General features: G+C 39.3%; 1 protein-coding gene across 2 annotated transcripts in view; it reads right to left on the bottom strand.

The window, feature by feature from the left end:
- Positions 1-23,707, bottom strand: part of TRIM33 (tripartite motif containing 33) — a 119,657-nt gene that overhangs the window by 63,769 nt on the left and 32,181 nt on the right. For both annotated transcript variants that reach the window (XM_034990242.1, XM_034990243.1), the window contains exons 2-4: positions 2,110-2,228; positions 1,570-1,714; positions 1,271-1,403 (exon numbers count right to left, since the gene is read on the bottom strand). In XM_034990242.1, coding sequence (XP_034846133.1) covers positions 1,271-1,403; positions 1,570-1,714; positions 2,110-2,228 — 397 coding nt within the window. The remainder of the gene's footprint in view (positions 1-1,270; positions 1,404-1,569; positions 1,715-2,109; positions 2,229-23,707) is intronic.

The raw sequence follows: 23,707 nt of genomic DNA, 5'->3' as shown, positions 1-23,707 counted from the left end.
CTAACCCTCCCCCCTCTCATACACTCTCTCTCTCTCTCTCATTCTTGCTCTCTCAAATAAATAAATCTTAAAAAAAAAAAAAGAACAAAGATCATTACTTTTATGTGGTCAAGTCTGAGAGAGTCCATATACTCTGTCTGTATCTATATACCATATGGAAGAAAATGAGCATACAGGCTTAAAATAGATCAAACTGCCTGTATTCAAACCCAGGCTCTACTACTTACGGTGAGACCCTGTACAGATTACTAACTTACAGATTTCTGTAAGTAGGCTCCCTCACCTTTAAAACAGTCATGATACCAATACTAACATTTCATGGATAGCTGGTGTGAATTAAACAAACATGCAGCATTCAGAAAAGTGCCTCACACAAACTACGAATGCAGTAATTGTTAGCTATTAGGATTAATGTATTCCCTCTTTAAGAGGATTCTAACAAATTTCAATGAACTTAAGGAATTAAAAGCACTAAGACATCCTACAGTTAAGAAACACATTTAAATGTGGTTAATCCAACTTAACCTACTCTTCTTTGGCAGGAGATTCATAAACCTATTTCCATCAAATCAGCAGAAGTATTGTAAGAACACTTTAGAAAAGGCTGGACTATGGGTAAGCAAGACCATCTTTTAAACTATAATACAATTTAATAGAAACTGGGGGAAAAAAAAAAAAGAAACTGGGAAATTTGCTGCAGGACTGTTATACTCCTGACTAGAAATTTTAGTACATTTCCAGAAGAGTTCAAATGTAATAGACTGGTTATAAGCGAATACTATTGAACTCTGAGGGTACAGTGGGGTTGAAATAGAAAGTTATGTATTAAAAAATTAGTAACTTTGCTTGCATAACTTACACAGTTTGTAGAAAAACAAGGGATTTATACCGAACATGAAATAAGTACAGTTATGCTTTGATGTTGAAATGTGTATCAGCCATACCTGCAGGAATATTACCTTTTTAGATTACAGCATAGAGCCTAAATAACCACAGTATACTTGAAAAAAGCTTATCTGAATCAGAAGCACAGCAAATAAATAATGCAACTCCTTTCTTCCAAGCCCAAATGTAATGATACATTTTTAACAAATATTCATAAGATAATTATATATGAATGTGGAAACCATTAAATAATTCATCAGAAACATATCTTGAAGAAATAAAATATATGAAATTGAGAAAATGCTAACAAAACTATGGATTAAATAATAATTAATTTTACAAAACATTTTAAAGATTTCTTGTTATGCAATTATGACTTCTGTACCTATGTTCTTTGTGTTCCAATAGCTGACAGTCTCTACATGTCAATCTATCACATGTTTCACAGAAAAGCTTCAATTGTTCTTGTTTGTGTACAGGGCAGAAAACAGGGCGCTGACCAGATGCTCCAACAGATTCTGCAGTAAAATAAAACATATATTTTCTAAACTAAAAATTGTTATTTAACCTTCTAAATTCCCATTAATATTGATGTCCAAAGCATATGAAGAATAAATAAAAATGTTACGAGGTAAAAGAGAGAGATTAATAGTATACTAATCATTAAAACTGTTTCTATCTTACCTGAGACATCTTCCTTCTTCCTGATCAAGTGATCTTTAGTGAATTTTACTCTTTGATGTGCTTCAATACATGTCTTACATAGCCACTCTCCACATTCTACACAAAAGCCAACTGCACTTGCATTGTCTTCACAACTAGTACATACCTAAAAGAGGAAATAAATAATTTACATCGTTTACAAAATACAAATCCACAAAATAAAAACTCTGACTTGCTCTCAAATATACTAAATGACTAGAATAAAATTATTTTGTTCCATTTATCTTCAATAAAATCGTGTTCCTTCCCAATCAAACATTCAAGTGAGTAAAAATCTAAGTCTGAGAACACAAAAACTACAGACAAGATTTGAATTTTAAGTAGACTTTTCATCTCATTTAATTAAATATGAGGATATAGAATAAAGAGCCTTTACTTTCAATTGGAAAAATAGAACTATACCTGAACTATCCTAAATTATGTAACTATCCAAACATATTTTTCTTATTATTTACACTTCAATATCAAGATAAGAATATAAAGAAAAATTGAGAAGCATACCTGTTCTGATTTCTCATCAGAACTGCTAGGAGCTTCAGATGTATCTTTCACAAAATAATTATCCACAAGGTCTATCTGTCTGCATTCTTGGCGGCATACTGGGCACCGTATTACACCAACTACAACACAAAACAACAACATTAAAAAATATTCCTTGGGAAAAAAATAAGGAAATTGTGCATGATGCCCATATGGAAAGCATTCATTCATATGTCACAAACAAGATCAAAGAAATGAAGAACATGAAGAGCTCAGTAAAATAATCCACTGAGTTACTCCTTTGGGGGAAAATGATACCCTATTTAGGAAGAGAAAACAAGCATTTATACAAAAAAAAAAAAAAAAACAAAAACCAAAAGTGCTTTATTACAACGTATTAGTCAAATAATGGCTCCCAAAGATATCCAGATCTTAATCCTTGGAACCTGTCAGTGTCACTTTATAGAGTGAAGGTGACTTTGCAGATATGATTAAATTAAGGCTCTTGAGATGCTGTCCTGGATTATTTGATGGGCCCTAAATGTCATCTTGTAAGAGGGAGACAGAGGAAGGTTAGGCTACAAAAAAGGAGAAGGTGGCGAACAATGGAAGCAGAGATTGGAGTCATGTACTTTGGGAATGAAGCAATAAACTAAGAAATAAAAGTGGCCACTATAAGCTGAAAAAGACAAGGAAATGGATTTTCTCCTCAGAGCCTCTAGAAGGAACCAGACCTGACTACACTTTGACTCCGGCAGACATCCTGACTGTAGCCCAGTAAAACTGACAACAGTAAAAGATTAAAATGTGCGTTATTTTAAGCCACCAAATTAATGGCAATTTTGTTACAGCAGCAATAGAAATACACAATCTATCATCTAATAAATTCTGATTTGGTTCAGAACTACCTGAATTCACTTTCGTGTGGGAAGAAAGATCACATGTGCCTGAATGGCCTAGTGATCTAGCATCTATTAGAAGAAATAAACCTATGGAAGTTAAAAACTAAAAAACAGCAACACAGTCAACACAGCAAACGAACTACTACGTGTCAGCCATAAAACTGAGAATATAGCATAAACAATACAATCCTTACTTTCAAGAAAGGGTTCAAGACTAGTATATAATTTTTATAGTTTATACCATGTACAACTATAGACTAGGATATAAACAGAATCCCCAAGAGTTTTAAGTATACAAATTATAGAACCTTATACAGTAGTTCCAATGGAAAACAGAAACTTAAATACAGTGTCATTCTAAAAGTAGGAATATCAGGCGGCATCTGGGTGGTTCAGTCCACTGGGCATTCCAACTCTTGATTTCCACTCAGGTCATGATCTCAGGGTCATGAGGTCAGACCTGCACTGGCTCCATGCTGAGCATGGAGCCTGCTTGAGATTCTCTCCCCCTCTTCCTCTGCCCCACTCCCTTACCCCACCCCCGCTCATGTGCACACACACTCTAAATAAGTTAATTAATTTAAGTAGGAATATCAGTCTCCTAGTAGACATATACACTGTTAAACTCAAAGTTATATGTTTGAAAACAAAACATAGTTTTTATTATACAAAGTACAAAGATGTTGCTCAAAGGAAATACATAAAAATAATTTTTCAAATCAAAGGAAGAAACACTATGGGAAAGAGAAAGGAGGAAAAGGTATATAAATATTTCCATATTTGAGATGGCATTGAGTTACAAACCTTTCAAGAAACACAGAGTATAATAAAACCACAAAGGAAGTAAGTATAAGTAATTGTAGGAGCAAAACTATGGGAGCAACTAACTTCTTACAATAAATTAAGCTTTCACTGAAGAGATCACACTTAAACATGGTCTTGAAAAATGAACATTCATCTACTAGTGTGCAGGAAAGTTTACTTTGCTGACCTTGGTTCTTCAAATCCTGTACATTCCTAAGGAAGGCCCATCTCCAGTACTAGCCCTCAAATGGCTCCTGTGACATGACCTCTAACTCTTGGAATATTCTACCTGATAAGACTGTTTTTGTATGCTTGAGGCCTTGGGCCATGCTGTATTCAGTTTGACCTCTGAGGGTGGCTAGAGTCTCAGTAGGTGGTGTGAGTTCTACGGAGAATGCACCCCTTTATGACCATTCCCCAATAAAAACCTAGACATGGAGGCTCAGGTAAGCTTTCCTGATTGGCAATACTCCTGCATATTGTCAGACATAGTTACTCTAAAACTAAGCATCCCCCTGCGCAACTCCACTGAAAGGAGACATCTGGAAGCTTGCGCCTATTTTCTCCTGGACTTCACACCAAGCACCTTTGCTAATTTTAATCTATTTCTTCTATCCTTCTAATAAAATGCAACCATGAGAGTAAACGTTTTTCTGTATCAATCCTGTCAGTCAATCACTGAGCCTGAGGGTGACTCCAAACTCAACTAGGAAAGGAATAGTATACAAACCAAGAACAGCAAGTGCAAAGTTCACACATTAAAAAAAAAAAAAAAGGCTATAAAAAATAGAAAAAGGTCCACATATACATATGTGAAATATTGAGGAAGTTAAGAAATCTGCAGCATCTAAATGAAGGAATATTTTTGTTGAAGGATACATAAGATGGAGAGATATTCTGTTCTGAGCAAGAAACAATATTATAAAAGTGTTCATTATACCTGTGTAAAGGATAATTTGATGCAAGTCTTTGGTTTTTTTGAACCCAATAAACTGATTCTCAGATTCTTAAAATTACTTCAATCTGGCAAGCGGACATCACAGTTAATGACAATAAAAATTCATCTATATCTAAGTATTATTCCATTAAAATAATATTAAGGAATTTGGAAGATAAAAACAATATCCAAAAATCTTAAGGCAAAGGAAGGAACAGAGCACACGAATCACTATACATGCAATTTTAAGAAATGTAGAAGCAAAATAATACGAACACTGCAAAAGAAACCCAACCCACAGTACACGAGGAATGGAAACATACACCTCAGAAAGACTCTTATTTTCCATAAATATTTTCCTGTGTCAATGGAGAAGCACTCTTGAAGCTCGGAATTCAGAAATTTAAGGCATGAAAGAAGTTCCAATGAGAGGGAATAAGTTCAAGTCTATAGATACCAGCAAACCCCATTCCTAGGCAGACTACTTAGACCTGACAGATTACCCAGCAGCCAAGGTATCTTACCACTAAAACAAAAAGAGTTGAAGCTTCTTCAGCGATCTTTTTGCTATCTGCTTCTGTATTTATTCAATAAATTTAAAAATTACATAAATGTTTGCTTTGAAAATAAGAGCCTACTGAGACTCCAGCCACCCTCAGAGGTCTCCCCGCTGAGCATGGAGCCCAACATGGGGCGATCTCACCACCCTGAAATCATGACCTGAGCCGAAGTCAGGTGTCAGATGCTTAACCAACTGAGCCACCCAGGTGTCCCCCTAACTAAGTTCAAGTTCTTATTTAAAACCCCTTCTTTGGGACACCTGGGTGGCTCAGTTGGTTAAGTGTCTGCTTTCGGCTCAGGTCATGATCCCAGGGTCCTAGGATCAAGTCCCTGCTTCTCCCTCTGCCTGCTGCTCTCCCTGCTTGTGCATTCTCTGACAAATAAATAAAATCTTTTTTAAAAATATTAAAAAACAGGGGCGCCTGGGTGGCTCAGTTGGTTAAGCGACTGCCTTTAGCTTGGGTCATGATCCCAGGGTCCTGGGATCGAGCCCCGCATTGGGCTCCCTGCTCCGTGGGAAGCCTGCTTCTCCCTCTCCCACTCCCCCTGCTTGTGTTACCTCTCTCGCTGTATCTGTCAATTAAATAAAATTAAAAAATAAAACCCCTTCTTTAATCAACCCAGAACTCCAAACAAAATGTCCATTAAACAAAAGTTGTATCTTTGCCTCATCTCTACTTCTCTTCCTAGGATTCCTTTTTTTTTTTTTTTTTTTTTTTTAAGATTTTATTTATTTGACACAGAAAGACACAGCGAGAGCAGGAACACAAGCAGGGGGAGTGGGAGAGGGAGAAGCAGGCTTCCCGTGGAGCAGGGAGCCGGATGCGGGGCTCAATCCCAGGACCCTGGGATCATGACCTGAGCCGAAGGCAGACGCCCAACAACTGAGCCACCCAGGCACCCCTGGGATTCCTATTTAGGTGAATTCACATATTCATTCAACAACAACAAAAAGTGAAGCTTCTCTGGAAACTTACCAACACAAAACTATCTCATTAGAACACCTCCCAACCCAGGGCACAAGTAGGACACCAACTTAAGATAGGCTCATAAAATAAACTTACAGTACCCAATACTATTAGAGTAAGTCAACAAACACAATAAGGCAAGAAATAAAAACCTAACCCACAGAAAATAAAACAATCTGTTAAAAGATTTCAAAAATCTATGCATAAAATGTTGAGGGGGTTAATGGGACAAACAGAATCTATGAAAATAGAGCTAAAAAAGAATCAAAGAGAAAATCTAGTACTGAATAAACTCAAAACACAAGTTAAACAGTAAGCAAGAGATAACTGAAAAGGAAATTAATGAAGTAGAAGAGAGAGATTCATCACAGAGGTAGAGAGAAGGAACTACAAAAGAAAAGAAAACTGAAGAACTGAATGAGAAACTCCAGTATTTGTTACAGAATTCAGCACAGAGATAGAGAAAAGGGGAACTACAAAAAGAAAAGAAAGCTAAAGAACTGAATGAGAAACTCTGGTATGCATCAAATAGAAGTTCTAGAAGTTCATGAAGGAAATGAGGTACAGATGCTATTTAAAGAAGATAATGGCTAAGAGTTTCAGAACTGAAGAAATGAGCTCTCAGACTGCAATTCAAGTCCTGAGCAGGATAAATAAAAATAAACCCACAACTAAACATAGTAAAGATGGAGGAAAAACTCTTAATAACTGCTAGTTATTGTAAGACAATCAGACTGACAGCAGACCTCATTAGTAAAAAAACAATGCAAAAAGATAACGGATAATATTTTAAAAGCTTGGGGCTCCTGGGTGGCTCAGTCGTTACACGTCTGCCTTTGGCTCAGGTCATGATCCCAGAGTCCTGGGATCGAGCCCCGCACTGGCTCCCTGCTCAGCGGGAAGCCTGCTTCTCCCTCTGCCACTGCCCCTGCTTGTGTTCCTTCTCTCACTTTGTCTCTCTCTGTCAAATAAATAAATAAAATCTTAAAAAAAAAAAATCTTAAAAGCTTTTAGAGAAAATAAGTCACCTTAGCAATCTACATCCTGATGATACCACTATTCAAAAGTAAAAGCAAATTAAATTTTCAGACATAACAATGCTGCTCATTGCTACAAGAACTAATAAAGCACTCAATTTAACCATATAAAAGTGCCAATTTTAGACTACTTATGACTTACAAATTGGTAATTTTATCCAGGTTAACCTACTACTGACTATAAGAACATGGAAAAGGAGGGGCGCCTGGGTGGCTCAGTCGTTAAGCGTCTGCCTTCGGCTCAGGTCATGATCTCAGGGTCCTGGGATCAAGCCCTACATCGGGCTCCCTGCTCCGCAGGAAGCCTGCTTCTTCCTCTCCGTTCCCCCTGCTTGTGTTCCCTCCCTCACTGTGGCTCTCTCTGTCAAATAAATAAAATCTTTAAAAAAAAAGAACATGGAAAAGGGATGCCTGGGTGGCTCAGTTGGTTAAGCATCTGCCTTCAGCTCGGGTCGTGATCCCAGGGTCCTGGGATTTAGTCCCACATCAGGCTCCTTGCTCAGCAGGCAGCCTGCTTCTCCCTCTGCCTGCTCTGCTGCTGCTTCCCCTGCTTGTGCTCTCTCTGATAAATAAATAAAATCTTTAAAAAAATAAAATAAAAAAGAACATGGAAAAATATTTAGGGGTCCCTGTCTGGCTCAGTCAGTACAGCATGCAACTCCTGATCTTAGGGTTGTGAGTTCAAGCCCCATACTGGCCACAGAGCTTATTTTTTAAAAAAAGAAGAAAAAAAAAAAAAGAACATGGAAAAATGTTCTTGAGATGCAAAAAAATAATAATTAGCAAAGTCATTAATAGAATATGTTGATATCTAAATATGCATGTAAAAGTAAATATATAGAGATAAGTATTAATTTAGGAAGATAAAAAACATGAAATTAAAATATCAAACTACAATAACATGTTCTCTTACAATTAAACTACAGCTTTAAAAAAAATCATTCTAAATACAATATGAAGGGAAAATCAAGAGATAAAATGTTAATTAAAAATAAGGTAAGCAGCGCCTGACTAGCTCAGTCAGTTAAACATCTGATTCCTGGGACGCCTGAGTGGCTCAGTCAGTTAAGCATCTGCCTTGGGCTCAGGTCGTGATCCCTCATCAGGCTCCCTGCTCCGCGGGAAGCCTGCTTCTCCCTCTCCTGCTCCCCCTGCTTGTGTTCCTGCTCTCGCTATCTCTGTCTCTGTCAAATAAATAAATAAAATCTTAAAAAAAAAAAAAAAAAATCTGATTCCTGATCTCAGCCCAGTTCTTGATCTCAGGGTCCTGAGTTCAAGCCTCACATTGGGCTTTACGCTGGGTGTGGAGCCTCCTTTAATAAAATGAATGAGTGAATACAAAAATAAACTAAAATCTTGCCTTTACAAAAGTAAGTGAGGACATCAAAATTCAACTGCATAAAATACAGTCGTCAAGTTGTTGGAAAGAGAAGTAACTATGCAAACTTTCTTAGTTAGCCAATAACAAGTGTCCGAAGACTGCAGTTTAGTACCATGCTTAAGTGTGTTCTAAAGACCAATTTTGAAAACAACTGTTCTAAAATATCAGAAGGAATTCTAGGAATGTCTACTCTCTTGACTGCCACCATTTTTTCTTTTTTTTTTTTTTAATTTATTTATTTGAGACAGAGAGATACAGAGAGAGAGAGAGAGAGAGAGAGAGAGAGAGAGTAGGAGCAGTGGGGAGAGGCAGAGGGAGAGGGAGAAGCAGACTCCCCACTGAGCAGGGAGCCCGATGCCGGGCTCCATCCTAGGACCTGGAGATCATGACCTGAGCCGAAGGCAGACGCTTAACGACTGAGCCACCCAGGCGCACCGACTGCCACCATTTTTTCAATTTGGTTCACAATAACTGGTTGACAAGACTACTGGGGACACAGGGACTCTCTGCCACCACATATCCCTTATTTCCCAGCCCAACCTTGTTCTACCATGTACTTCCGCCTTCACCCCAGTAAGAATTTTAACCTGCCTGTTTGAGAATGAAAGTTTTGCTGAGGACAAGAGACAATCATGACCAAATTTTATCTAAATTTGCATTAATACAAGGTTTTACTGTAAGACCAGTTAGTATTTATCATGAAATTTTTATGTATTAGCTCAGTTAGTGCTCATAATACATAATTTTTATGTATTAGCTCAGTTAGTGCTCATAACACCTCTGTAAAGTAGGTTCAATTTCTATCCCCATTTGAAAGGTGAGGAAATTGAGCTTCAGAGAAATCAGGTATTGTTCTCAAGGTCTTAGGACAATGTAAATGCGTGAGGAGGGTAAGATCTGAAACCACAATGTCTGAACTGACAGCCCATGCCCTTAAAACCTATACTAAAGAGGTTCTCTAATTAAAAGGCTGATCCATTAGTAACAAAATGAGAGACTAAACTAAGGCAGTCATAAAAGAAATATTGAGGATAAATCAGAGGCAGAATCAACTGCTTAATGAATAACTGCATGATGATGGAGAGGCAACAGTTACAGCAAAGGAAAAAATTAGAAATTCTAGATTATTTGCAAGTTTCTGACATGGATAATTACACAATAACTCAAAATGAGGGAAAAGTAATTTTAGTCAGAATGTAATGAATAAGTTTTGGATAGATTGTGTTTAACTAGCATAGTTCTGCAGCTGAAATGTGTAGAAAGAACCATCAACATATAACTAGTTAAAATCTGAAGCACAGTAAGGATTAGCAAGGGAGAACAGGATCAAAGACACTATAGTACCCTTCAACATACCAATATTTATGGTAAAGCAGAAAAGGAGTTCAGATTCAGGACACAGATTTCAACATTTACAACTGCAAATCCCAAGAAGTGCAATTTACATGAAAAGCCAGTACGGGGCACCTAACTAGCAAAGCATGCAACTCTTGATCTCAGGGTTGTGAGTTCAAGCCCCATGATGCATATAGACGTTACTTAAAAATAAAATCCTTTTTTTTTCCTTAACTAGGCTCCATTCCCAACATAGGCCTTGAACTCACAACCCTGAGATCAAGTGTCACATGCTCTACTGACTGAACCCCCAAGCACCCAAAAATAAAATCTTCAAAAAAAAAAAAAGCCTGGGGCTCCTGGGTGGCTCAGTCAGTTAAATGTCTGCCTTCAGCTCAGGTCATGATCCCAGGGTCCTGGGGTCAAGCCCCACATCCGGCTCCTGCTCGGAAGGTGGCCTCCTTCTCTCTCTCCTCCCTGCTCGTGCTCTCTCTCGCTATGTCTGTCGCTATCTCTGTCTCTCTCTCTCAAATAATTAAAAAAAAAAAAAAAGCCAGTAAAATATACACAAGTATAACAAATAAATGAGAATCAAACAAAAGTCAACTACTTTTTCTTTTTTTTCCTTGGGGGGGTGGTCAACTACTTTTTTCTATTAACTACTCATGATTAACTTGTCATCACTGTACCAATTTACTTTTAAAATTGTATTCTATCCTTAGGGGCGCCTGGGTGGCTCAGTCAGTTGAGCACCTTACTGTTGGTTTCAGCTCAGATCATGATCTCATGGGTCATGGGATCAAGCCTGGTGTCAGGCTTCTCACTCAGTGGGGAGTCTGCTTGAGATTCTCTCCCTCTGCCCCACCCCCCACTTATGCGCCCATGTGTTCTCTCTAAAAATAAATAAATCTTTTTTTATTTATTTATTTGACAGAGAGAGAGACAGCAAGAGAGGGAACACAAGCAGGGGGAGAGGGAGAGGGAGAAGAAGCAGGCTTCCCGCTGAGCAGGGAGCCCGATGAGGGGCTCGATCCCAGGACCCTGGGATCATGATCTGAGCCGAAGGCAGACGCTTAACGACTGAGCCACCCAAGTGCCCCCAAAATAAATAAATCTTTAAAAAAAAAAAAAACTGGGGCACCTGGGTGGCTCAGTTGGTTAAGCGACTGCCTTCGGCTCAGGTCATGATCCTGGAGTCCCAGGATCGAGTCCCATTTCGGGCTCCCTGCTCAGCAAGGAGTCTGCTTCTCCCTCTGACCCTCCCCTCTCACATGCTCTATCCCATTCTCTCTCTCAAATAAATAAAATAAAATCTTTAAAAATAAATAAATAAATAAAATTGCATTCTATCCTGAATCTCAGTTAACTACTAACATGCACACTTTTTTTTAACAAAAAAATGCTCACTTAAGCTCTAAATCCAACATGGGGCTTGAACTCACAACCCCAAAATCAAGAGTCCCATGCTCTACCAACTGAGCCAGCCAGGCACCCTAACCTAACACTCTTTTTATTCAACCCTAGATTCTCTTTCCCATAACCTGGAATGGCTGGTCCAAACCTTTAATCATCAACTCCCTTCTCTTTTCCCTTAGAAACTAATTACGAATAAGAAATATAGATACATTTTCAGATGAAGAAGGGAGTATAAGAGAATTTGCACCCATGCCTCTAATAACCTAAGTGGGAGGCCAGATCAAGTGATGAGAGTGAGAATCTTGTGAGCTAAGTGCCAAAAGACTGAATAATCCAGGGAACAGGAAAAACAGGCTGGAAAGTATATTAAGATTATCAGGTAGCATCAAGAGTCCCAAGTTTAAAAGGTATAACCATTCCTAAGGCTAATTCCTCCTTCCTTTTTTTTTTTTTTTTTTTTTTTTAAGATTTTATTTATTTGAGAGAGAGAGAAAGAGAGACAGTGAGTGCACAAGCAGGAGGGAGGGGCGGAGGTAATGGGAGAAGCAGACTCCTCGCTGAACTGGGAGCCTGATGTGGCCTGGGATCATGACCCGAGCTGAAGGCAAATGCTTAACCGAGTGATCCACCCAAGCGCCCCTCCTCCTTCCATCTTGAACCCATCTCCTGTTCAGCCTTGCGTACCCTCAATAATATTAACTTAGGAAGTATTACATTATTTGCTGAAAGGAAGGCAAAAAATAGTAACTAGAGGGGCACCTGGGTGGCTCGGTCAGTTAAGCATCTGACTCTTGATCTCAGCGTAGGTCTTGATCTCAGGGTCGTGAGTTCAAGCCCCACGTTGGGCTACAAGCTGGGCATGGAGCCTACTTAAAATCATAAGGATAATAATAATAATAACAACAACAGGATTCTGAAGCAACAGATCACTGATCTTTTCTACAAAATTGTAGACCAAAGGAGGTAACAGTAGAAAGATTTTATTATGAGTATGGGGGAGCTGAAGATGTAGACTATTGAACTTCTTGCCCATTCTTACAAAAAATTGGCAATGAAGAGAAGGAAAGAGAATGATTTGTTGCTAAGAGAGGCAAAATAAAGAATCCTGCTTTAGGGGTGTCTGGCTGGCTCATTTGGAAGAGAGTGTGACTCTTGATCTTGGGGTCACAAGTTTAAGCCCCAAGTTGGGTGTAGAAATTACTTAAATAAATAAAAAACTTTATATAGTTTTTAAAGATTTTATTTATTTATATATGACAGAGACAGCGAGAGAGAGCAAGCAGCAGGAGAAGCAGGCAGAGGGAGACGGAGAAGCAGACTCCCCACTGAGCAGGGAGCCTAATATGGGGCTCGATCCCAGGATTCCGGGATCATGACCTGAGCCGAAGGCAGACGCTTAAATGACAGAGCCACCCAGGAGCCCCAATAAAATACTTTTAAAAAGAAAACTGCTTTACACTGGGAGAAATTGGGGATATTATATAAAAAATAACTGAAATAATTCATTTATAAACAAATTGATTTAATATTTACAAGACAATACCATAGAGCAACATGTATTTAAATTATGCTGATATGTATCCAGCCAATTTCCACAAGTCAGTTTTACAATTAAATGTACAACTGGCTTAAGCTGAAAACATGGCCACTATGTGCACATGTGATCATTCATATAAGACCCAATGCTGATTATCAAACATCATTAAATATATTTAGGAAATGCATTAAGCACATCTATTATAAAGCTTCTTGGTGTTCTTTCTTAATTCTTCAGTATATACTCTTTAAAATTAAAAAACCTCGTAGGGGGCACCTGGCCAGCTCACTCCATAAGTAGAGCATGCAATTCTTGATCTTGGAATAGTGAGTTTGAGCCCCAGGATGGGTGTGGAGCCTACTTTAAAAAATAAATAAATAAAAAGTAAAATAGGGGCACGGGCACATAGGTGGCTCAGTCAATCTGACTCTTGATTTTGGCTCAGGTCATGATCCCAAGGTTATAAGATAGAGCCCTGCATGGGGTTCCATGCTGGGCATGGAGCCTGCTTAACATTCTTTCTCTCCCTCTCCCGTTACCCCTCCCCACCCGCATGCTCTTTTAAAAAAAAAAAAAAAAAGGTAAAGCCATCAGGGAAATTCAAATCAAAACCACACTGAGATGGCAAAAATTGACAAGGCAAGGAAAAACAAATGTTGGAGAGGTTGTGGAGAAAGGGGAACCCTCTTACACTGTTGCTGGGAATGCAAGTTGGTAGAGCCACTTTGGAAAACAGTGTGGAGGTGCCTCAAAAAATTAAAAATAGAGCTACCCTATGACAAAGCAATTGCACTCCTGGGTATTTACCCCAAAGACACAGATGTAGTGAAAAGAAGGCCATATGCACCCAATGTTCATAGCAGCAATGTCCGCAACAGCCGAACTGTGGAAAGAGCCGTGGTGCCCTTCAACACATGAATGGATAAAGAAGATGTGGTCCATACATACAATGGAATATTACTCAGTCATCAGAAAGGATGAATACCCAACTTTTACATCAACATGGATGGGACTGGAGGAGATTATGCTAAGTGAAAGAAGTCAAGCAGAGAAAGTCAATTATCATATGGTTTCACTTATTTGTGGAACATAAGGAATAGCATGGAGGACATTAGGAAAAGGAAGGGAAAAATGAAGAGGGGGGAAATCAGAGGGAGAGATGAACCATGAGAGACTATGGACTCTGAGAAACAAACTGAGGGTTTTAGGGGGGCGGGGGATGGGTTAGCCTGCTGATGGGTATTAAGGAGGGCACATACTGCATGGAGCACTGGGTGTTATATGAAAACAATGAATCGTGGATCACTACATCAAAAACTAATGATATATTGTTTGGTGACTAACATAATAAGATTAAATTAAAAAAAAATTCAAAAACTGGGCACCCAGGTGGCTCAGTTGGTTAAACGTCTACCTTCAGCTCAGGTCATGATCCCACGGTCCTGGGATCGAGTCCCGCACTGGGCTCCTTGCTCAGCGGGGAGCCTGCTTCTCCCTCTCCTGCTCCCCCTGCTTGTGCTCTCTGTCAAATAAAATCTTTAAAAATATATATAGAAATAAAAAAATAAATAAAAATTAAAAAACCTTGTATAATCAGAAAATTATAAGTTCATTAACAATTACATCAATCTAATTATAATACTCAGCATTATCTGAAATAAAATACCAAAGTTTTTTTTCTTTTTTTCCAAGTTTTTTCAATATTAACAGAAACCTGTGTAAAAATAACATTTTTTTTTATATTTATTTATTCATGAGAGACAGAGAGAGAGAAGCAGAGGGAGAAGCAGGCTCCCAAGGAGCAGGGAGCCCGATGTGGGACTCGATCCCAGGACTCTGGGATCATGACCTGAGCCGAAGGCAGACGCTTAACCGTCTGAGCCACCCAGTCACCCAACATTTTTTTTTTTTTAAGTGGGCATAATTATAACCTGGAGCCTTAACATCTATCATGGAGCCCAACACGGGGCTTGAACTCACGACCCTGAAATCAAGATCTGGGCTGAGATCAAGAGTCAGACACTTAACCAACTGAGCCATCCAGGCGCCCCAAAATAATGTATCTTTAAATTGGTGATATGTGCCAGTAATAGCCTGCTAGCTATTAAAAAAAAAAGTCAGTATCAAACAACAAGACAGTTCAGCCAACAATTTGTTAAGATTGATTTTTATACTTTTAAACAAGAAGAACGGAAGAAGGTAAAAGCTACAGAGATAGTATTTGGACAGGAAGAAGGTAAAAGCTACAGAGATAGTATTTGGACACAAAGTCTAGTGTTTACTATCTGGTTCATTACAGAGAGAGTACAGAACATTCAGCTTAAATGACTGAATATTCACTAACTCAGGTGGAAACAATGTCATATTACAGAAAATTCAACATAGTTCCTGAATTCAAGTACTCAAATCCAAATCTACAGAAATTCTGAGTCTTCTCTATAGGTATACTCCACAGGAGAGAGGGCTTCAGTTTTGTGTATGCATACATATGCTTGTGTGAGTAAACTTGCATTCAACTCTGTTTTCCTTTCTCTCTTTTTATGGGGAAAGGAGGTAGGAAACCAAAAAGATCCTGAAGTGAGGCCTGAAGACATGACCATGAAGACCCACAATTGGATGGGCTACCTGGGTCCACTGTATCTGTTTATTCACTACCTCCTTTAGGAGGCCATGCGAATTCTGCAAAGGCAGGCTCAGACAGTCCCTGGATCATGATAGGGCAGCTCCTACACTAGCTGTACAAGCTGAGCAGGGAAAGAGTAAGGATCGGATACTCTCAGGATAAGGTATTTAATTTGAAAATGCATTCAGTACAGGGCAGTTGAAACAAAGTTTATCATGTATTCCATGGTCTATGTAGGTTCACCACTGACCAATACCACACCACTACCCCCAACCTGCCCCTGTAAATGAAGCCATACTCATGAATATGCAAAGAACAAGTATATCCCATTTGAGAAGGTTCAGTAACTTGAGAGAGACTGAAGTGAACAATCAGAACCAGCTGGCTGCCTCCTACTGAGGCAGAACTAATGCAAGACACAAAAGAGAACTTGAGTTCAAAAAAAAGTACTGAGAACTTCCACAGAAATGCAATTAGAATACACATAACAAGGGGCGCCTGGGTGGCTCAGTCGTTGGGCGTCTGCCTTCGGCTCAGGTCATGATCCCAAGGTCCTGGAATCAAGCCCCACATCGGGCTCCCTGCTCAGCGGGAAGCCTGCTTGTCCCTCTCCCACTCCCCCTGCTTGTGTTCCCTCTCTCCCTGTGTCTCTGTCAAAAAAAATAAAATCTAAAAAAAAAAAAAAAAAAAAAACACATAACAAAAGAGCTCCACTAAAATTAAGTAAGTATGATTTCAAAATTTAAATAAACAGAAGACCCGAAAAAAAAAATGGAAACTCCTAAGAAGCAAACTGATAGTTTGGAAGATCATATTAAGAAACATACCTAAAACAAAAGAAGGCTGAAGGAGAAAAGGATAAACAAATATATACCAGCAAATGGGTAACCATTACAGTTAAACTACTGAATATCAAAGACAAAAAAAGTGACCCATGATGTACAAGGAAACAATAAGAGGAACAGTAGACTCAGCAGAAACAGTGGACGCCAGGAAGCAGTGGGAGGACATAATTCAAAGGGGTGAAAGAAAAAATTACCAACCAAGAATTCCACATTCATTAAAGTTAACCTGTAAAAGTGGAAATGAAATAAGCACACCACATACAAATATGGATTGAGGAAATTCATTGCAAGTCCACCTGCCTTACAAGAAATACTAAAGAAAGTTCCTCAGTCTGAAAGGAAGTGACATCAGACAGTAACTCAAATGTATATAAAGAAATGAAGACCACAGGTAAGGCTAATTACATAAGCAAACGTGTAACACAGTATAAACCTACTTTTTCTCTTTAACTGATTTAAAAGAAAACTGCAGGGGCGCCTGGGTGGCTCAGGCGTTAAGCATCTGCCTTCGGCTCAGGTCACATCCCAGGGTCCTGGGATCGAGCCCCGCATCGGGCTCCCTGCTCCTCGGAGAGCCTGCTTCTCCCTCTCCCACTTCCCCTGCCGTGTTCCCTCTCTCACTGTGTCTCTCTCTGTCAAATAAATAAATAAAACCTATAAAAAATGAAAAGAAAACTGCATGGGGTGCCTGGGTGACTCAGTTGGTTAAGTGTCTGCCTTCAGCTCAGGTAATGATGCCAGAGTCCTAGATAAAGCCCCACATCATTGGGCTCTCTTCTCAGTGGGGAGCCTGCTTCTTCCTCTCCCTCTGCCTGCCACTCCCCTTGCTTGTGCTCTCTCCCTCCCTGCTCTGTCAAATAAGCACATAAAATCTTTTTTAAAAATAAATAAATAATAGGGGCGCCTGGGTGGCTTAGTCGTTAAGCGTCTGCCTTCGCCTCAGGTCGTGATCCCAGGGTCCTGGGATCGAGCCCCACATCAGGCTCCCTGCACCGCGGGGAAGCCTGCTTCTCCCTCTCTTACTCCCCCTGCTTGTGTTCCCTCTCTCACTATGTCTCTCTCTGTCAAATAAATAAATAAAATCTTTTTAAAAAATTAAATAAATAAATTAAAATAAATAAATAAATAATAAAAGAAAACTGCACGAAACACCACCACAAAGGGAGAGAGAGGAAATGGAAGTCATCCTGAAGCAAGGACATGACACCAAACCATAATGAAAAGTCACAGAAATTAATGTGTACCAGAAATAAATATATGCAAATTCATATAAAACACTAATTTTTTTTCATTTATTCTCTTCTTTGAAACTGTAGAAAACCAACAATAACAAACGTATTGCTGGGTTTGTAACACACAGATGTAACATATACAACAATAACACAAAGGACAGAGAACGAAAAAGAACCATATTGGCGACTCCATATTTTACTGAAATCAAGTTAGTAGTAATCTCAGGTCTTGATCTCACGGTTTTGAGTTCAAGCCCCTCAGTGGGCTCCACACTAGGCATAGAGCCTACTTTAAAAAAGAAGCCTGAACAAAACTGACAGACTGATACACAAAAACCCACCTATTTCAGAGCACTGAGAATCATTAAAAGACAAAACAAGAAGGGCTTATTCTACAAAAACTGCTAGAATTTCAGGTAAAACAGTGGGAGATGCTGCCCTTCTTGCATGAGAATGATCCTATGATCCTCACTACCACCCCAACAGTCTGGCCTGCAAGATTTAGCAGATTTACTTCAGTGGGACTGACCATATAAACAGCAGCTTTGGTGCAATATGAGGCATAATCAATTAGGGGAGGAGGGCAAATGTGAAAACAAAAGCTTTGCCCACTAAAAATGTGAATCTCAGGAAATAACAGCTTGCTATATATACCAAGATTAGGATCACAGAGCAAGCCCCACCCCAAACATAAAGTCAACACAGCTGACCCCTGAACAACACAGGTTTGAACAGTGAAGGTATACTTATAGGTGGGTTTTTTACAGTAATGTAAATGCATTTTCCCTTCCTTATGATTTTCTTAACATTTTCTTGTGGTGCCTGGGGGGCTTAGTCAGTTAAGCGGCTGACTTCTGCTCAAGTCATGACCTCAGGGTCCCGGAATCAAATCCGAGTTGGGCTCCATCCTCAGCAGGGAGGTCTGCTTCTCCCTCTCTCTCTGCCCCTCTCCCTGCTCATGTGCACGTGCATGCCCACATGCTCTCAATCTCTCCCTAATAAATAAAATCTTCAAAAAATAACATTTTCTTTTTACTAGCTTACTTTATTGTAATAATACAGTATATGACACATATAACGTATAGTACATGTGCTAATTGAATATTTATGTTATCAGTAAGGTTTCCTGTCATCAGCAGGCTATTAGTAGTAAAGTTTTGGGGGAGTCAAAAGTTGTATGAGGATTGACAAGTGCATCAGAGTTGGTGCCCCATCCCCCACCATTGTTCTAGGGTCAACTCTATACTTAAAATGAGAGAGTCACAGAAGGACTAAAACTCTCCACACATAATTGGCTAACCAAAAGGGAGACCCAAGGAATCCCAGTCTTGTGAGACTAAAAATTGGCCAGAAATTTGAAAACGTTTCCCAAACCACAGAGATCAATCATTAGTGGGTATACACCTCATAGGCCCAAGGTATTCGATCACAACTAATACCCAAAATTAATGCCCAAAGCACAGACTGACCACCAAGCTATGCAAATACAGGAGCAAGCCCTATAAAGCCAGACTAAACAAAGAAGCAAAAATACTTAAAAGACATCAGCAGCTGTACAATATACAAAAGATCGATTCCACATTTTAAGTCTAGGTAAATTACTAAAAAATACCAACAAATCACAGAAAGATAAAGCATAACCTAGAGTGGCTACAATATAGATATACAGATATATATTATCTAAGCTATCAAACGGAGAAAACATTCAAAGAAATAGCAAAGTGTGACCTGTGACCTGACTTCAGGGAAGAAGGAAAAATCAGTCAACTGATCAACTGAGCCCAGACACTGGGAGTTAGTAGACAAAGATTTTGAAGCAGCTACTATAAATATTCCTAAGAATAAAAGGAACCTTTCAAAGAATAAAGTAAAATAGGAGGACACTGCCTCAACATGCAGGAAGTCTCAAGAAGAGTACTAGAAACTATAACAACCCACAAAGATGTAAAGTCCAAAATCAAAAATAAAAATTTCATTACATAGGGGCGCCTGGATGGCTCAGTCGTTAAGCATCTGCCTTCCATTCAGGTCATGGTCCCAGGGTCCTGGGATCAAGCCCCGCATCGGGCCCCCTGCTCCGCGGAGAGCCTGCTTCCCCTCTCTCACTCCCCCTGCTTGTGTTCCCTCTCTCGCTGTGTCTCTCTCTGTCAAATAAGTAAATAAAATCTTAAAAAAAAAAAATTTCATTACATATCTGGGCTCAATAGACTTGAGTGAACCTATAGATAAACATATTCAATCCAAAAAAGGAAAAAAGACCAAAGAAAATGGAACAGATCCTCAGAGACCAGCAAGACAATGCCAAGAATCCCAACATAAACGTAATGGGAATCCAAGAATAAAAAAGTAGGAAAAACATTTGTAGAAATAATAGCTGAAAATGTTCCAAACCTGATGAAATAACATTAACCTGCAGATTTAAAAAACTAGAAGAACTCCAATTATGATAAAAAGAAAGTGAATCAAACCTAGATTATCTCAAACTCAAACTGCTGGCAGACAAAGATTTTCAAACAAAACCTTTAAAGTAGCAAGAGAAAAACAATTCATCACACATAAGGGAACAATACCATTAACATCTGACTTTTCACCAGAAACAATGGTAGGCCAAAAAGCAATGAAATGACATACAGAAAGTACTAAAAGATTGTAAACCAAGAATTTGATAGCAAGGAAAAATATTCTTCAAAATGAAAGCAAAATAAAAACATCCTCAGATAAATAAAATTTAAGAGAATATCATTTGCATGGTTGTACCACAAAAAATAATAAAGGAAGTACATCAGGCTGAAAAGAATTGAAATGAGACTAACTCAGATCCACAGGAAGGAAATAAAAAGCACTAGAAAGAGTAAACATGGAAGAAGATACAAAATATTGGTTTTTCCCACTTAATTTCTTTAATAGAAACAAGACTGTTTGAAACAATCATAACAATGCACTGATGGTTTTTTAAACATTTACATGGAATAGTACACAGTAACAGTACAAAGGAGAGGAATGGATCTATAGTGAAGCAGTATCCATATTTTAATAAAATTAATATAGCATTATTCTGAAGAGGTTAATAATAAAGACATAATTGCTAGAGCAACAACTAAAACAGAAACAAAGCGAAAACAAAACGAGAGAAAATTTTAAAGTGCATTAAAAATACCAACAGACACAAAATGTATAATAAAGTAACAAAAATTGTTATGATACAGACAGAAAACAAACAGCAAAATGGCCAAATTAAATCCAATCACATCATTAGTTACATTAAATATAAGTGGACTACACTCCAAGCAGAGATTGTCAGACTGAATAAAATACAAAATCCAACTATATGCTATCTAAACCAAACATTTTTAGATTCAAACACATAACAGATTTAAAGTAAAAGGAGGGGACTGAGCAGCTGGGTGGCTCAGTCAGTTAAGCATCTGACTCTTGATTTCAGCTCAGGTCATGATCTCAGCCTCCTGAGACCTAGCCCTGCAATGGGCTCCACGCTGAGCTTGGAGCCTGCTTGGGACTCTCTCTCCCTCTTCCTGTGCACCCCCACCCCCACTCATGTCCATGCGCAGGCTCTATCCCTCTCTCAAATAAATAAATAAATAAATAAATAAATAAAATCTTTTATAAATAAAGTAAAAGGAGGGGGAAAGACCAGGAAAACAGTAACCATGAGAGGTAGAATGGCTAAGTTAAGGGGCGCCTGGGTGGCTCAGTCGGTTAAGCGTCTGCCTTCGGCTCAGGTCATGATCTCAGGGTCCTGGGATCGAGTACCGCATCAGGCTCCCTGCTCGGCAGGAAGCCTGCTTATCTCTCTCCCACTCCCCCTGCTTGTGTTCCCTCTCTCACTGTCTGTCAAATAAACAAATAAAATCTTAAAAAAAAAAAAAAAAAGAATGGCTAAGTTAACATCAGGAAAAAAAACTCAGATGAGTAAAATTACTAGACAAAGATAAAATTTTCATATGCTAAGTATCAATACATAAGGAATATGTGACATTTATGAATGCATATGCACCTAACAAATACACAAAACAATACATAATAGAATAAATGGAGAACACACAATTCAACAATTTCAGTGGGAGATTTCAATACTCATCTCTCAGAAACTGATAAAACCGTATTAGCAACAATACAGACCCATGAACATACTAACCAACTTTATGTAACTGACCTATATAGAGCACTCCATAACAGACAGTACAATACACATTCTATTCAACCACAAACAGGACATTCTCAAGGACAGACCATTTATTAGTCCAGAGATGGGCATACTAAGACCCACGGGATAGATCAAGCCCAGTCTATTTCTATATGGCCCTCAAGTTAAGAACTGGTTTGCATCTGTATAAAGTTGTGTGAGAGGTTTTTTCCTCCTGACACCAAATACCTGGTATTATTTCCAATACTAATTCTCCAACTTTGACACCAACTGGATGTCCTACAATTCAATTCTGACACTAACTACCCAGAGTTAGCATTAGACTCCAAAAGTTAAAGGCTCAGTGTCACAAGACTGCCCCCAGACACCAATCACAAGTCCTAGGTTATCACTGGTACTTACGACCAACTGGAAATAAATTTAGAAGGTTTCCACAAGCCCTTGTTTCAGGTTCAATTATTCATGAGAACGACTCCCAGAACTCAGGAAAGTTCTTTACTTACTATTACCAATTTATTATAAAGGACAGAACTCGGGGGGGCACCTGGGTGGCTCAGTTGGTTAAGCATCTGCCTTCGGCGTGAGTCATAATTCCAGAGTCCTGAGATCCAGCCCCACGTCGGGCTCCCTGTTCAGGGGGGAAGCTTCTCCGTCTCTCCCCGCCCCCTGCTCGTGCTCACTATCTCTCAAATAAATAAATATTAAAAAAAAAAAAAAAAAAAAAAAAGGAAGGATAGAACTCAGGAACACTCAAATGGCAGAGATGCAGAGAGCAAAGTACGGAGAAGCATAGAGCTTCCATGTCTTTTCCAGGAACCCCACTTTTTCAAGACCTGCATGCCTTCACCAACCCAAAGCACTCCAAAATCACTGTTTAGTTTGGTTTTTTTAAAAGATTTATTTGAGAAAGAAAGAACACGCACGCACAAAAGGGGGGAGGGGCAGAGGGGTAGGAGAAACAGACTCTCCGCTGAGCAGGGAGCCCGACATGGGGCTTGATTCCAGAACCCTGGGATCATACCCTGAGCTGAAGGCAGACACTTAACCGACTGAACCACCCAGGCACCCCTATTTAGGGTTTTTTACAGGGATTCCATTGCATAGGCACACACTGGCCATTAGTGATTTAATTCAATCTCCAGCCCTTCTCCACTCCTCAGAGGTCCAGGAACATTCAGCCCATCCTCTAATCATGTGGCTGGTTTCTCTTACCAGCCTCTACCCTGAAGCCATCTAGAGGCCCACTAAGAGTCATCCTCTTAGGGATTCCTGGGTGGCTCAGTCAATTAAGTGTCTGCCTTTGGCTCAGGTCATGATCCCAGGGTCCTGGGATTGAGCCCCATGCTGGGCTCCCTGCTCAGCGGGGAGTCTGCTCCTCCATCTCCCCCTCCCCCTGCTTGTGTTCCCTCTCTCGTTGTCTCGCTCTCTGTCAAATAAATAAATCTTAACACACACACACACAAAAAGGAATGAAATCTTGCTATGAAGAATGAAATCTTGCTATGTGCAATGTCATGGATGGAACTACAGGGTATTAGGCTAAGCGAAATAAGCCACTGAGAGAAAGAAAAATACCATATGATTTCACTCATAGGTGGAATATGAGAAACAAAACACATGAACATAGGGGAAGTGAAGGAAAAATAAAATAACATAAAAACAGAGAGGGAGGCAAGCCATAAGAAACTCTTAACTAGGGGCGCCTGGGTGGCTCAGTCATTAAGCATCTGCCTTCGGCTCAGCTCATGATCCCAGGGTCCTGGGATGGAGCCCCACATCAGGCTCCCTGCTCAGCGGGAAGCCTGCTTCTCCCTCTCCCACTCCCCCTACTTGTGCTCCCTCTTTCGCTGTGTCTCTCTCTGTCAAATAAATAAAT

This window comes from Mirounga leonina, unplaced genomic scaffold (assembly GCF_011800145.1).
Source record: "Mirounga leonina isolate KUSES-001 unplaced genomic scaffold, KU_Mleo_1.0 Mir_507, whole genome shotgun sequence".
Lineage (NCBI taxonomy): Eukaryota > Metazoa > Chordata > Mammalia > Carnivora > Phocidae > Mirounga > Mirounga leonina.
Note: the sequence above shows the minus strand (reverse complement) of the source record. Positions and strands in the feature narration are given on the sequence as shown.